General features: G+C 44.7%; 1 protein-coding gene across 6 annotated transcripts in view; it reads left to right on the top strand.

The window, feature by feature from the left end:
- The window catches only part of LOC135391545 (meiosis regulator and mRNA stability factor 1-like), a gene marked incomplete at its 3' end in the record, with an annotated part of 73,442 nt that overhangs the window by 6,346 nt on the left and 49,898 nt on the right, over positions 1-17,198 (top strand). For 5 of the 6 annotated variants that reach the window (XM_064621838.1, XM_064621843.1, XM_064621844.1 and 2 more), the window contains 4 exon segments: positions 153-399; positions 10,019-10,136; positions 10,195-10,361; positions 15,608-15,780. In XM_064621838.1, coding sequence (XP_064477908.1) covers positions 153-399; positions 10,019-10,136; positions 10,195-10,361; positions 15,608-15,780 — 705 coding nt within the window. 6 annotated transcript variants of the gene reach the window in all.

The raw sequence follows: 17,198 nt of genomic DNA, 5'->3' as shown, positions 1-17,198 counted from the left end.
TGTGCCTCTAGGTTGAATGCTGCATCTGTATTCGTTAATTGCTAATTGCTGTAAATGATGTTTGCTTGAAAGGGATACTGCATTCCACTATCACTTTTAAGAAAAATTAACTATTTGAAATTACTTTCTTTCTTTTGATTCTGTTTCGTTAGCATGGCCGGGCAGACGACAGATCAGTTTGGTAGCAGGGATGGAGCAACGACAGGAGGAGGCTTACGACCCATTGGGGTTTTCTGGGACATCGAGAACTGCCAAGTACCCAAGGGCAAAGCAGCTACAGCCGTAGTACACTGCATCCGGCAGCATTTCATTGACAGCTACACCGAAGAGGAATTCCTGTGTGTGTGCGATATAAGAAAGGAGAGCAAGGAGGTCATACAAGAACTCAACTTGGCACAGGTAAAGGATATTCCCTACCTTACTACGCTTTACCATGCTTTGCCATCGTCTGAGCTGTGAGCACGGAGTAGAAAGAAGGAGACAGAACTTGACGAGACACATGGCCTCTAATTTGCCACATAATTCCTGACCACAGTGCGGCTCATGGCTGTCCTGGAAGGTTGGATTCCGAAACCAGCGGCCTTGGCAGTGTAATGCTAACAACCTCATAGTGCGTTATTATTGCCCACCAAAAATTATAAGTGCAAGCTGAACGGCACTTAAGTGCACAAAAAAGAATACACGTGTCTTTTTTTGTTTGAATCGTCTCTATTAATGCTTTTTGCTTCGAGCTCTCAAATTTCTGCAAAGTTTTGCAGTATTGTGCAATGTTCTCACAATCTGAAAATATAAAGTTTACGTGATTTGCCTGTTTCCTGACCATTACTAGTACAAGCTAACAAAGACTGCATTGTTATTTTGATAGATAATGGAGATTTTCGGGAATTATTCATGTAAATGCATTCTCCGATGCTTGGCAATCTTCTAGGTTGTGTATGCTAAACAAGCAGGCTATACAGCATCATACAGGGTGTCCCAGAAAACGTGTCATTGAATTATAAAAAAAAAACTACGCCCCCCAGAATCATGCGGTCAACAGCATTTCGTCTTATTAGGTTTTTGCCACCTCCTAATGTGAATGCCATGTACTTCAAGTTTAGTTATGTAAATATTTGCGAACTGAACTCGGAAATTTGCCAAGTAAAGGTCACTTTTTTACCCCACCAATATGAAGAGTGTGCCGAATTCACTCAAATTCATCCTAATTCACAGTGATACTCACGAGCTATCCGATCGGAAAAAATAGCCAAATATCATGCTTTTCGGAGCACCGGACCATACCGCGCAATGCCTTTTTGAGCGCAATCGCTCTCAGTGCGACGAAAGGAGGTTCCGAAGCCAGCCCACAGAGTGATAGTAGAAAAAGTAACCGTTTTTAAAATTGGGAGAGGGAAAGTATTATCCTAGCGAAAGTCGGACGTGAGTAGCCGTGCCTGTTTTATCTGTTTCTGCGATGTCGGGGAGGGCTGGGTTTCCAACCTCCTTTTGTCGGACTGACAAAGATTGCGCTGAAAAATTCATCGTGCGCTATTCTGTGAGACCTCCGTAGAGCATGATCTTCGGTTATTTTTTCCGATGGGATAGCTCCTGAATGTCACTGTCAGTTATCATTAACTTGACTAAATTAGACACGCTCTTCACATTGGTGGGGTAAAAAAGTGACCTTTATCAGTGGCGTAGCCACGGGGGGGCTAGGGGGGCTCGAGCCCCCCCTACCTGCCACGGACCGACCCACACAAGTCGTGCAAATCCGAGAACATAATATATGTGTGTGTGTGTGGGGGGGGGGACCAGTGTGATGATCGCGAAAGTTCTTGCAGTTCATGGCGTCTATCTAAGAAGCACTCTTGAATGGTTTCCAAAGTATGAGCCTTTCAAAATGCTTCCAATCTCGTGACACCACCTCATTGGTCATGACAGCCTATATATGTAATCGTACTGTGAATGTCTAAATAAAGTATTTTCGTTCCTATTTTTAATCTTCAGTTTGCAGTGTGCACAAGTATGTGTGTGTTGTCGACACCGGATCAGCGGGGGCGCGAGTTTTCGTATCGAGCCCCCCCTACCTTGGAGGTCTGGCTACGCCACTGACCTTTATTAGGCAAATTTCCGACTTAAGCTCGCAAAAATTTACATAATTAAACTTACGTTACATGACATTCACATGAGGAGGTGGCAAAAATCCAGTAAGAACAAATGCCATTGACCACATGACTCTAGGTGGTGTAGTTTTTTTACTATAATTCAATGACCCGTTTTCTGGGACAACCCATATATGAAGTGTCGTCATCAAAAATGTAGCTACAGTGAAATCTCCTTAGTGCCTACCTGCCGGGGCGCAAAAAAACTACGTACTAAGCAGTATGGCTTAACCAAAAACTCAAAATACAAATCTAAGTACCTGCCTAATGGAAGAGAAATGGAACATGTTCCCCAAAATTAGGATAGACATCGCCGTTTATTCACTTTTTACTCTTTTGGGGGACACGGAGTCTCTGTGGTTAGAGGGACCATAAACAGGCCGCCAAACATTTGACAAATAATGGTATCCCATGAAAGAACGCAGGTCATAACACCCAAATATACGTTTTGTTCGGCTCGTGCCAGCTCATTGACCCATACAACTGCTTTCGAAGATGAGTAACCACCACGCATACGTCACATGGCTATGTAGCCTTTTCTTGTCCATCCGGGGGGGGTGTGGGGGGGGAGTTCCGAACATCGCGGTTCAAATTACCAGCCAATAAATAGGCTTCACTATCAGCTGTGAGGCAGAGTGCTCTGTTTCTTTGTGTGGAACTACATTTTGCGCTACGTGGTTCCGAAATTCAGTGTCATGACATCTTCAATGTCTTCGGCTGGCGCAAACATCAGCAATTGGGCTGCTGTCATATTACGTGATTCGAACCTGGTACCTTCCAGTGATGACATGACTTACTGTCTCACGACGTGTCTGACCACTTTGTGTTGATCAGTAAATCAAAATATCGCAAAATTCTCGTCATCTTGCCATATTCACAGAGTCGTAGCGAACACCTTCCGTTCCCTCTGACCAGAGGTGGCACCACAAGAAAGGGAGTCCCTAAAAGTGGAAAACGAAGAGTAAGTGTTGCTTTCTGCAGAACGAAAATTCAAATGCAGTTCTCCCTTGTTTTCACCGATCAGGCTGTAGAGGAGGTGTTGTTCTTCTACATGAGACCCGACCGGCGATGATGGTATACCACGGAGAGGCGATGACGGTGGCCAATCTCCATGGCCGCGCCGGTGGAACTGAAAAGCGGGTGCTCCAGGCGCGTGTCCATCCTCGTCGTTGTCCACCAGCCGCTACATCGCTCCCCCCCTCAGACGCGGAGCGGCGATAAAGCAGATGATGTCCATGACTTCACTGGAGGAGGCCAGCGAGGGCGACCGTGGTTAGCATGCACGGTTGAACAGGATGATGCCATGGCACACGGTGGCGAAGCATCACAGCTGATGAAGCATCGTGGTCCGTTAGTCCAAGAAGAGCGGGGAAGAGAGTGAGGCACTGGCGAAGTGGTGCTGCTGGGGCGCCGCTACTGGCACGGGAGCCAAAGCTCAGAGTCCCAGGGGAGGAGAGGGTGTGGCTGTGCGAGCCGTTGAGAGATGCCGAGACGCTGGCTGAAGCGTGCCGTGGCGTTGACTGCCGCGACCAGCAGGTGAGCGCGAAGCTCCAGTGTCACGGCCGGCAATGAAGGAGCGCCAGGGTGCGGTAAACATCGGGCTGAAGCAATGGTTAATGAAGCTGTGATGCGCGTGTGTACCGGTTGGTAGTGCTTTGTAGGAGAGAGGTCGCTATACAGCAGTCCGCTTGTCGAGCTCAGGAAGCCATTCGGAAATGAACAGATGATGCTGAATGCAAGGCACGGAGGAGAGTCGTGGCAGCGGGTCTGGACAGTTGAGGTTGAGGGTACGTGGAGAGCATCAGGCTCAATCGGTTGCCGTGTCACAGAGCTACCATAGCGGTCGGATAGGTGGTAGTAGAGGGCATTCCAGGCTGCGCGGCAGTGTGCAATCGGTGCTGGACTTACGGGAAGGTTGCCAAATTTGGGATGGTAAAAGGGCCTAATTGCGCCGAACATGGTGTTCATTGTTCGGGTGACCAAATGTAGAGGAGGTGTTGTTCTTCTACGTGAGACCCGACCGGCGATGATGGTATACCACGGAGAGGTGATGACGGTGGCCTATCTTCATGGCCGCGCCGGTGGAACGGAGAAGCGGGTGCTCCAGGCCCGTGTCCATCCTCGTCGTTGTCCACCGGCCGCTACAAGGCCATATATTCTGTTTCGTCGCAATTTGACCGTGATCATTGATTCTCGTGAGACCAACTTGTGAAGTGGTGAAGGTTGCTTGGATTTCTGTGTGTGCCACAGAGAAAATGGGTTGCAGAATCGCTGCAAAAAGTTTGAAATGAAAATGTGAGGCATTGATGCCAACAAACCCACAACGGAATTAAATAGTTCCTTTTTCTATGTCATTGGCAAAAGAGAGAGGACTTGTCATGGCAAACAATTTACAGTACATATACATGTATAAGAACAGCCTTTAGGTGTATATCCGAATTTTTGCATTTGCATCAGAATTCTTCTGACTGCACCAGTTAGGAGCAACTTCTGAAGATTTCCCTTGTCAAGCGATTCCCAACAGCTTGAGTTGCTGCAGGTCGCTGTCAGTGTTGGCCAACTATGAGTAACTTCAAAATTGCTCATAGTTTGCTGCAAAAAGTTGCCCCATGTGAACGCTGCCTTACTATGGCTGGTGCTGAAAGGAACTTCAGGAGAACAAAACTGATCAATCAAGAACATTTTGCGCTTAACCATGAGAAATGGCAGGCTTTCTGAGCTTGCAGTTACATGAGTCGAAAACAAGATTGCAGATCACTGGACTATGACGCATTGATTAACCAGCTTGCGAAGAACAAGGCTCGAAAGAAGCACTTCGCGTAAATATGGAATACACATACAATACATATACATAATGTGAACCCTGCATGTTGTATAAAATAAATGCAGTATTCCAGTTTCTCCATTGTAAGGGACCCGGATCATATGTTTGGAGGAGGCCACGTTCTTTGTTGCCATGGCCCTGCACATTCAAGCATCAAATTACCAGCACAACACACAGGCGCACAATGCCAACAAACATGACTGTCTCTGATGTAGCTGCAGTAAAATACTGAGATGGCTCGCGAAAAAATTAAATGATGTAGTTCTCTGAGTACAATATGGGAACCTGCAATCTCTGGTAATTGCTACGTACCATTGTTTTGATGAAAACGTTCGCCAGATAATGCACACTCTATGGTATACGGAATCTGGGCACGCAAGGGCACGCAAGAGCCGCTCCTCTGTTGGAAATTATGTGGCGAATTAGGGGCCGACCGTTTTCGTTTGTACAGTGGAGGAGATCGGACTCCTCCTTTCTACTCCGTAACTGTGAGGTTTGCCAGTGCGTGTGTCAGCTTTGGGTGCAAGTACATGTAATGGGGACATGAAGCCTGCAAATATGTATCCTGAATTATATGTAAAATGTGTAGTCTGACAAGGTTGAAGCCAGATTTTATTGCAACAAACATCTGTGTAATATTTTGATGTTTGCACGGATGTTTATGACAAAGCTGGTTTATTGTGCTGATGTAGAACCAGTATTATGTGTAACCTTTATTTCAGAGATATATAAAATTTCCAATGTTTTAGTCAAGAATTAAGAAATTTTTGCAGTGGAAAGCTAGGATTCCTGCCTAGAAATGGCTAGGCAGGGTTCGCACAGGGCCTTGAAAACCCTTGAAAACCCTTGAATCCGAAAGTGCTAGTTTCAAGGCCTTGTGAACCCTTGAATTTTGACTGACGCTTGAAAACCCTTGAATTCTGTGAAAAAATATTATTCGGTGGCTTCCTTTCACGAGAACCTCTGTGAGATTCCATCACATCATTTGTATATAACGAAAATTTTGCGTTCTACACAACTGGTAGAACCTTACACGGCTTAAACATCGTCTTCGCCTTTGCACGAAACTTTTTGCGCGTCTCGTGTGGCCACACTGGGCGACAGAGCTCATGCGTCCCACGCGGGGTTTCCTCTTCAACTTTGAGACGACAGCTCCGAGACGCTTTGGTGCGTGTGAGTTGTTTAGTTGAAAAACGCACCAGGATGCCCGGGAAGTGTACCTTTCAAGCGTCGTGGCTATGCAGTGCGAAATATCAACAGTGGATCGCTCCAGACAAGACGCATCCAAACCGTGCAAGATGCAAGTTGTGTGAAAAGACGATAGATTTGCGCACCATGGGGGAGTCAGCACTACGAAGTCATGCGAAAAGCGCGAAGCACTGTGCAAATCTTCACGACAGTGTTCAGAACTCAGTGCTGCACTATGTTCCGCGTCAGGATAGTCAGCCGTCGACCAGCTCAAGCGCATCATCAGCCTGTGCAAGGGACATCAATACTGCCTGTGAGAGACATGAGATGGTGACAGATGCTGAAATTTTGTGGGTTTTGAAGGTGATCACGACGCACTACTCCTATAATTCATCTTCGCAAATTGGTGACCTGTTCCAGCGCATGTTCCCAGACAGCGAAGTAGCAAAACATTCGCGTGTGGTGAAAAAAAATGTGCGTATGTGGCCTGCCACGGCCTGAGGCCATACTTTCTCTCTGATCTGCAGAAGGACGTTCAACAATGCGAATGCACGTTGTTCTGTTTGATGAATCACTCAATAAGGGACTGCAACAGAAGCAGATGGATGTGCATGTGAGGTACATGAATGATACCCACAAGGTTGTCACGCGTTACTTTACATCGGTGTTCTTGGGTCATTGTACGACTGAGGATATAAAGCAGAAGTTACTTGATGCACTAAAGCCGCTGCCACTTCAGAAAATAATATAGATCTCTATGGATGGGCCTAATGTAAACTGGAAGTTTTTTGAGAGCTTCAGGCACCATATGATGACAAACTACCAAGTGCAGTGCTTGAACTTGGGCACCTGTGGCTTACACATTGTTCACAATGCCTACAAGGCTGGACTGGCAGCTTCCAAATGGGATGTGGATACGCTTTTGTTGAGCCTGGCTTCCCTGTTCCACAATGCCCCAGCACGACGCGAGGATTTCACAGCCACAACCAACAAGAGCACGTTCCCACTTAGGTACGTGCCGCATCGATGGCTCGAGAACATTCCTGTTATAGAACGATCACTTTTGATCTGGGGTGTTGTCGTGGAGTACATCGAAGCCACAAAGAAGCGGAAAGCTACTGTGCCCAAGTGCCGCAGTTATCAGAACCTGCTGGAATTTACACGCAACCCTTTGCTGCCTGCGAAGTTGAACTTCGCTCTTAGCATGGCCATGAATTTCCAGCCCTTCCTGACTGAGTACCAGATGGACAGACTGATGACGTTTTATTTAGCCACAGACCTCGAAGCGATCCTGTGGAAGCTTTTGGCAAGGTTCGTCAAGTGCTCTGCGCTGTCAGATTCAGCCTCAGTGACAGCTCTGTTGGGCATTGATCTAGATGATCCTAATAACCACGTGTCATCAGAAGAACTCGACATTGGACATGGTGCTGAAAAAAGTGTCAAGGCAAGCAAGGCGAGCAGCAAAGATATATTTCAGTTCAGGATGCAGTGCAAGCAGTTTCTTGTGAAACTGGTGGAGAAAAGTCCCCTGCAGTTTGTTGTTGTCAGGGCTTTGTCCTCTCTTGATCCTCGACAAATATGCAGCAAGCCGGACAAGAGTGTTTCAAGGCTAAAATCTGTACTGGATTGTCTCATTGCTACCAACCGAATGAGTGAGCACAAGCGAAGGGTTGTGCTCGGCCAGTACACTGAATTGAATCGAATTTATTTAAACTTTATAATGCTTAATGAACAGTACAGTTTATACAGATGGAAGACCCAGAGGGAAAAGTATCCCTGTTAAAGGGTCTTCCGTGTGACATACAAAGATTAGAGCCATGAAAAAATGCAAAGGTAAAAACAATACACAAGCATAATACACGAAATACATAAAAACATAATACATGAAAACAATGCGAAGATGAGTTCACTGAGTTCATTCAAGGTCAAATGCACAAGATACGCACATTTGAGAGAGCCAGTGACAAGCTGGATGTCTGGTATGAAGACGTCATCAGGCATGACCTGGCATTTGCTGACCTGTGGAATGCGATTCGGCAGCTACTTGTACTGAGCCACGGAGCGAGGTTGAGCAACTGTTGAGCGAGGGTTCAGTGTCAACAGGCAAACCGCTGTAGAAAACCTAAAGGACCTCTCTTACGTTTCACAGAGGGTCATCTGCGACGCTGTTATGTGCCATGGCGGAATTTTGGATATTCCAATTACTAGAGGCCCGAGAGCTGCGGTCACAGGTGCTAGGCAGCGATACGCTGAGTATCTAGACAGCCTCAAAGCAGAGCAGGAGGAAAAAGCAGAAAATTACAGGAAGCGAGCCAACAAGACAGTACCTGATGAGATGAAAGCAAAACGGCGAAAGCTCGAAATTGCAGTTGAGTCGTTGTTGTAAGCTGCGGATAGCTATGCGGAGAAGGCAGAAGCGATGTAACCCTGATCATTAAATCAAGCAGCCTTCGAAAGACTGCCAAAAACAAGAAAGAAGAGCTCGCTCGAACAGATGAAGAAATACGGTGTATTGAGAGACTTTGCTGTAAGCATACTGAATTTCGACAGGGAAAACAGTAGGTGAAACAGTGTTCTTTCAGATTGTACGTATTACGGCTATATAAACAAATTTCTAACTAACGAAGAAATTTCTTTTGTAATTCTCCTGGTATGCTTACATCAATCCCATACACATAGCTGATGTCTAAATAGGGGCAAAGGGCGTTGAAATCTTGCCGTGTGTAGATCCGGCAGGTCCTTGAAAACCCTTGAAAAATTTTGAAATTTCTGTGTACGAACCCTGCTAGGGTTTCCGGTTTTTGATGTTTATATTTTCCCGAGGTGTTACGAGATAGGACGAAGATAAGCGACAAAGAGAAGTTGTCCCGTTATTTCATTATGTTGAGCCATTTCAATGTTGTACTACTGTAATTTGGTTTTGTGTTTATTTTTGCCACGTTTCGAGAGGTCTAAAAAATTATAAACACCGAAAACCGGAAACCCTAGCTAGTATAACCAACTGAAAATGCGGTCATGGCTTTCACATAAAAGAATTCTGGCCTTGGCCCACTTTGGTATCATGTAGAGTTATCAACCCCTGTTGTTTTCCTTCCTTTCGTTTTTGAATAACCATGTCCCCCTCACCCAGTAAATTGTGTTGGCTATTTGAAATTTCATATCAAGCTCTTTGACTTTGCATTATACTTTCTTCATATTTCTCATTTTGTGTTCACACCAAGAGCTGCAACATAGTGGCTTCAGCCATTTTCAGCATCTACACCTCTTGCATTCGTTAAGGAATGGTAACGTATGTAGGCAAATGTCTACTACAGAATGTCCACATTGAATGTCCTATTAGTTTTGTTCAAATTATTGCTCGCATGGAACGATTTTTCGGGTTTTTCGCGAATGCCAAATATTCGCGAACTGAAGTACCTGCGAAGTAGATACATAGCTTACTATAAATAATCTGACTTCGAATATAAACTTTGTGGTTAATGTAATAACTGATGAGCACACCCGGATGTCAAATTCCAAGCGCAATAGAGCTGCTTTCTCGTACGAGGCTAGGTATCTCTGTTTCTTCGGGCTACTTAGACATTATCGTAGCACACAGCACCCGCTTTCGCTAACCATGCGGATGACTAAGCTGGAGGATTTCTTGGCAAGGGACTGCATTGTTATCGAAAAGGGCTTGGTGTTTGTTCGAATGTACTTCAATGGACTGATCTGTGACATCACCGAGAAACCCGAACCCGTGTTTTTCGCGAATTTATGTTCCCACAAATTGTTTTTCAGCTAAGACCTCCACGAAAATAACTTCCACGTGAAATCATCAACATTTACATTAGTTGGTCTCAGTTACTTTTTTGCTGTACTACAGGTCACAGTGGTGCACATCAATGCCACATGTAAAAATGCAGCTGATGATAAACTGAAGCAGTGTATGCGCCGCTTCGTAGACACACATGGCCCCCATGCAACCCTGATGCTCATTTCAGGTGAGGAGACATTTTTTGTGCCAAGTAATGTTGCATAAATATTTTTATTGCTAACCAGGCGATGTGAACTTCTCTACGGAACTGTCTGATTTTCGACACCGTCGTAAAGTGCAAATAATCCTCATCCATGGACCTTGGGCACCCGAGGCACTGACAGTGTGTGCCCACAAGTGCCATAGTTACTCCAACTTGGTGGCAACTGTTCCATTTCGTAGTCCCACCAAGGTATGTGGTGTTTCCCCAGTTTGGGGCTTCGCAGTACTTATGGCATACCTGTGTCCGCTTAGGGTATGTTACCACACTCCCCAACACAACACAAAATATCATAGGGCATTTCTACTACATAATTTGTAGTGGTTATCGATTAGCACTCATTTTAATTCGATAGTATCGTTGGAGCTTAGACCTTTGTAGGTAATTGGCAGCTTCTTGTGGGTGCAGCAGAATATTTCTCCACATTCGAGGGATTCTGAAAACTCTGGTGATTCTGGTGTTAATATTGAGAACCCCAAATTTACAGGACTTGCAAGTTGCTCAAAAAGAGCATTGCATTTCAGGGATAAACCTATTGAAACCCATTTGAACCCCTGATTTGCATCGCCGTCACATTGGATAAAACCACAATGAGGTCAGGGGAGAGACAGGATCAGGTGACTGGATCAGGTGACAGGATCGGGCCAATATTGGGCCAATGTATCAGGCCCGAACTGATACCATGTCTTGTGGTGGTCTCAGTGCGAGTCAGTGCAAACGAAGCAATGCAAATGCGGTAATATAGGGGACGGGGTTCATTCACTGTCATGGTGTCATCACTCCGCTGCGTTTGAATGCAAAGTTATCACTTTCTCAACTGAATGCGGCAATAATTTGTTGTGGCAAGGCAGTTTCAAGTATCGGAAGCCAGAGCCGTCGCGAGGCGATTTTGTGCCTGGGGCAGGGTAAATGTGAAACCCCCCCTCCCCCCTCTCTCACTGCTTTCAGAAGGTCTGTAAACAAAGAACAAAAAAGCAGTGCCCTCTTTGGCGAGGGCACCCGGGGCATCTGCCCCTCTTGCTACAGCTCTGTCGGAAGCAAATATTAGAAGATGGCTGAAGGAACAGGGGAAGATCAAGAATTGGGCCAGCGCAATGGATTTTGTACGCTTGGTGCGATGTTCCTGACGACATTGGCATGCATGCTTTTAAAAAGTACGGTCTGTCTAACGCTTTGGACAGAACAGAGAACAATGAACTGTCGGCAGATAGCGACAAAGAAACCAGTGGTGATCAATAGAAGGTATATTGTGCATTGTCTCCAGCTGTTATACTGCTTTCCAATCTCGGTTTACTTTTTTTCTAAATTGATGTACCCTGAACGCGGGGTTGTCTTAGATTCAAGGTGGTCTTATGATCCGAAAAATATGGTAGTTAATAGGGAGTTTTAGAATAGTGGGTCCAGAAGTCTTGTGTACGTAAGAAATAGAGGCAGCGCCATTTAGTGTATTAGCAACGCAAATTTGACGTTATGCGTTCTGAGGCTTGCTATTTATTGGAAATTGTGGGGCCACACAACGCTGGCTTTGCAGCTCTCCATTACTCTTGCGGCCGACAAGAAACTGCGCGAGCATTTTGAACATGGCAGTACTTGTACAAGTACTCCGTCATCTAGGAAATGTCCCTAAGTAAAACTGTGAGTTGTCTCGCAGTAGCATATACTTTTATTAGGAACAAAAGAGCATGATTAGAAAAAGTAATTCCTTTGAGTTTTTGACGAAAGCGAAAGAGAGACGCAACAATACAGGTTGTGTGTTTCGTCGTAATGCTCTGTCTAAACAAAGTAGCTTAACTTTCTTTCTTTCTTTTCCCTTTCTTTTTCTTTTGTGCTGCCAATAATTTCTCCCCCCCCCAACTTTCTCGTAAGCATGTTTTTAATTTTCCATTCCTTTTTAAGTCTAGCCGTAATGGCACTGCAAGCGATGGATGCAAACAAGCAGCTTTATGTCATGGAAACAAACGCTTTTCTACAAGCACTGTACGAACAGATCCGTTGCATCAGATTTTGCATTTAAGTTTTATGTTTGCGTTTCCAACAAATGCTGTTCTAAAACTTCCCAATGCTGTTCAAACAATATTCGCAGGCACTTTTGAGTATTCGCAGTTTTCAAACATTTTTAGACCATTTTGGAAACGCAGTGCAGCAGCTTTGTTGGCACACTTTCACCTCAGCATTGTGGACGAGACGAAGGCAGCTGCACAAGTTTGCATATAATGAAAAACGTGTTCTGAGATAGGAGTATTTTAGGAGTGTGACGCGTGGGATACCAACCCGAGACATAACCACCTCCATCGTCGTCATCGCATCCATCTGAGCGCCAACGGCATAATGGAAACTTGCAATGTGGTTTTTGAAATCGAAAGCGGGAGCGTATCGTACCAAGTGTGCAACATTGGCGAGTGATTTCCTTTACTCGCACTGTCGCGCTGTCGGTAAAGAATATGGAGACATCGAATGGGCTACTTCCGAATGCAAAGAAATCCCCTGGGAATAGCCAAATACAGTCAACCCTCGATTTATGAATTCCCTCGTTTTATGAACACGAGCACGGGGAACCAAACTTTTTACATTCATTTTTCTCTCGTTTTATGAACCTCGATATTCGAATAATGAATGGAATTTCTGGGAACCAACTAGGAGTTGCCCAGCGTTTTTGCCCTCAATTTATGAACAGATCGTTCCGACGTCAACATAAATCTTCAAAGGGATGAACCAGTGGTGTTATGGATGACGCCTGAACGGACAAAACGTTTTCCAGGTCTTGCGCCCTCAGTTTTCTTAGCCCCCCAAAATCCAAACAACAAACGGGTTTTCCCTGGTCGCACAAGGGGCGACTAAGTGTTCCTGACATCAATTGATAAATAAGGTGGTCACTGTCACCCGGAGATTAATAAAAGGAGGTTAAAAATCCTGGAGGAAATCCGAGACCAGTCGAGTGCGAATGTGGTGACATCTCTTCTTTCCAAGATTGACACAGCGAAAGGCATGGTCCAAAGCAAAATTAAACAATTTAGTATTGCAAAATAAACAGAGTGTGAATGCGCTAACGTCTGTTCTTTGTGAGATTGATACAGCAGAAGGCATGGTTGAATGCAAAATTACACAATATATTGTAAATACAATCCCAACTCGGAAATACTGTTCCATTTGCTCGATAGTACTCACTTAACGGAATTTCCGATTTATGAACGATTTTTCGGGGAACCGAGGGTGTTCATCAATCGAAGGTTGACTGTATATTGAAAGGCAGATTGATTCCTAGGTGAAGAAAGGCCACCAGTCCCACTGAAGTTGCAAACATGTTTGCTATCAACCTCAAACCGTTATCTGTCATCAAAGTTAGGGGATTTAGTGAACTAATAGCTGGAAGTGTCCCGGATTACGTTCTACCTTGAAGAACAGAGCTCTCCAGGGTCACTATACTGAAGCGTAGGAAGGAATCATAAAAGCAGTCACAGAAAGCTTTTGAAGGCATGGAAAGCATCAGTTTCGCATTAAACATGTATCAGCCACATCATAATGAATCAAGCCAGTCAAGTTAGTGTCTCTACTCCTTATCTGCAAACACTGTTAGTTCGCTGTCACACCCAGCCGGGGAACTCGGGACCTTTGAGTGACCCAAAGAAACAATACTAGATCGCTGGAGGGTCCTACCCTACTCTCACTGAGCTCTGACCGTGTGCGCAAAAGAAAGAATGAGGTTTTAGACGGTCGACTGGTGCAGTTAGCACTTCTGGAGAACCGGTAATGGAATGAACTCGAGGCCAAACACAGGTGTAACCTTCATAACACAATTTACTTAAAGTAGCAAGTCATTTTTAACACCCTGTTTTCTTTGTATAAAACTGCTAAGCAGGCCAGTAAGATGCACCATAAGAATTAATTCACCCCATAGAGTCATAATTGAACCTCTGTATGCAATAAGGGGATAAGTCAGTTTATCCCCTTTTTGTTATTTTTGCTGTAATGACATCTACATACCAGTATGTACCTGCCAAAGAAAATTTAGGACCCTATTGCAATTTATTGGCCCACTACAGGAGGGTAAGAAATGGGAAATGCATGTATGTCAGTGGGATGCACAATCAGATCAGGCCCCTTTTCTCGGTTTGGGATTTTTCGACTTATCCCCTTATTGCATACAGAGGTTCAATTATCGCAAAAATTTAATTTATAATGTACCCCAAACAGTGACTGGTTCGCAACGGTGATGGAGAGCAGCATTAGTTGTTATGTTAGTTGTATGTTAACCCCTGATTTGCATCAACTACGTTCCCACCAAATATCTCCCAAATACATCCTTCTTTACACCTCCTGAAGTACTAAAACACACTTTTTGAACCCAATCTTCAAAAAACATGGATGCCGGTCTAAGTGCAGGTCAAGATGCAAGTCTACATGTACATTATTCATTTTAGAAAAAGCCTGAACTTGGGCCAGAGAAAGACAGAAAGGACGTCACGACAGCTTGCATGCATTTGTGCTATATTTTATAGGCGTAAATTTTCACTGTACTGCTAAGTTCTTACTGGGTTTTGCTTGCTTGCTCTTCTAGTGGGCCCAGTTCAGAATACAGTAAACCCTCGTTAATATGACCACCGTCATTCCACTGGATTTTGTTCATAAAGCGAATTGTCATACTAACGTGAAATGCACCCTCCAGACTGGCCCTGTGCACAGCAGAAGCCTAAATAGTTATGATGATTTATTTTCTGAAAAAGGTTACCAATGTCTACTTAGCAGTTATCAGTAATCAGGTTTTCTAAGTGGACACGAGCACCACCAGTTGTGCCCTCGTTATAAATGTGCTGCTATTGCTCAAAGAATAGCAGTGCAACCTTGAGTGCTACGCTTGCCTCCTGCGTAGTGACTTGTGGAGGCCCACTCAGCTCGCCACAGGGCACAACCATCCGCAGCGTTATCGGGCGACCTGTGGGCAGACCAAATATATCCTGTGGTCGCCGCCTTTTGAGGCACTTAAGGGCCTTGGCGTTTCGAAAAGCACTATACGTAATCCCGAAATCAGCACCATCAGGTGTCATCCCAAATCTTGTCGGCCTAATTTAGCATGTTTCGCTCTCTATCTGAGGTACATGCTAGCCTCTCCTTGAGGCCAGTCTGAGGGTCAAGTTCCGTGGTCATAATAACGAGTGTGACACAAATTTCGGTCAATGTCGTATAAGCGAGTTGTCATACTAACCATGTGGATTTACATTGCGTTAAAGCGGTTATCAAGAAAAACTGTCATAAAGCGAGCATGTCAGATTAACGTGGGTCGTACTATCGAGGGCTCACTATATTCTCTGTCTGAAATATTGATGACCCGATTGATGATCTTGTGAGCAGATATTTTTGCCTTAGCCTTCCTTCACTGATCGCTTGCTTTTTTAGGTTTCCTTCTTTATTTTCTAATTGTCGCTTATTTGACTCTACTGTAGCAGAGCCACAACAGGTTCTGTGAGGTAGTTGTGAACGACCTCCCAGAGGACAAAGACAACAGCCTGCTGCATAATCGCCTTCGCCAGTTGTCAGACAATTGTGGGGGACGTGTCCTCACTATCGTGGGTAGAACAGCATATCTGCGTTTTCCGACACCCGACGCTGCCCGCAGGTAAGTTAATAGATACATATTCCATATTCTTCGCTGACCTTTCTTTATCTTCCTTCCAAGTAACACTGAATACAGAAATAACACAAAATATGTCCCTGTGATATACCATGCTGTTATGGAACTATCGCACTAATTCACCATACCACTGGTGCCCTGCAGAGTGGATGACTTTGCAAACTTTGCAACCTGCGCAAATAAAGAAACATCGATGAGGAATACTTCACAGGTAGTTCCTGTGATGTGATTGGTCAAAGCCATTTTGGAGCACCTTCCGGGGCAGGAAAAACTCCGTCTTGGAGGAACAAAACGGTGCTTTTGAGCAGATATGCCACATTATAATGCACAATCATAGGGGACCGCGCAGAAGTTAGAATAATCAAGCAGTCCGAAAAAACGAATTTCGCTTCAAAATAAACTTTACTAAGCCCTAGTAGGCTGGTAAAATTTGTCGATGCTTTCCTAACGGGCTTCCAGCTCTGCCTGATAACATAAATCCTTCTATTTGCCGAAGCGACATTTCATCACTGCACTGCCAGAGGCACTGCCGTCATCAAGTCCGCAAGTTTGCTTCACCTAACGCATGCATGCTTTAGGTGAAGCTTGCTTTACAGCGCTGTCGCGCGACTCGCGGGTGGACAGCACGCAAAAGCGTTACGACAGACCTCTTCGCCGCACAGGAATGGAAAATGAACAATCATCACTGCCTACTGTTTGCCTCAATGCTTTAGTTGGTTGATTTCTTTTGATTCGAATTTTGGATGATACCAATATTTTCCGTCACCCCAAGAGAGAAATTCGCTGGTTGGGAAAACAGAGTCCGAAATATCGAGTGACGGAGCTGCACGGCGTACGAAATTTTGGCTGTTCCTATACATCAACTTTATGGGACCCGCGGCCGTTCCGTGAACGAGTCCGAATAATCGAGCATGTCTGAAAAATCGGGGTCCGAAAAATCGGTCGGCGACTTACACTTTATTTTTAATATACTTTCCAAAGAGTGACATAAATGTTGTCACCGAAGACTAAGACCAACTCTTTGTCACGATTGTCATGTGCTGCAATCGGTTGAAGTAGCTTACATGTAATGACAAAATTTAGACCACGATTTTTAACAATATTTGCAAACGGGCAACAGAGCGGTATGAAAACCTCAATACTTTAGGTGGAGTATAATACAGAATTGAACAAAAATTATTGCGAAGAATTCCTCATTTTTTTTTGCCCTGATATTTTCCATTTACAGTGCCAGATATAAACGAAACAAGGAAAGAAACTGCCAAAGCTAGCTTTCTGGTGGGAAAGTGTTGTGTGTGCTCTTAACACTGTGACATCTTTTTAGCTGTTGCCACGCTCAATTTGTCCACTGTACTTTCGCATAGTCCTAGAATTGCACAGGCTAAACATGTCCAACATTTATT

Source organism: Ornithodoros turicata, chromosome 4 (genome assembly GCF_037126465.1).
Source record: "Ornithodoros turicata isolate Travis chromosome 4, ASM3712646v1, whole genome shotgun sequence".
Lineage (NCBI taxonomy): Eukaryota > Metazoa > Arthropoda > Arachnida > Ixodida > Argasidae > Ornithodoros > Ornithodoros turicata.
Note: the sequence above shows the minus strand (reverse complement) of the source record. Positions and strands in the feature narration are given on the sequence as shown.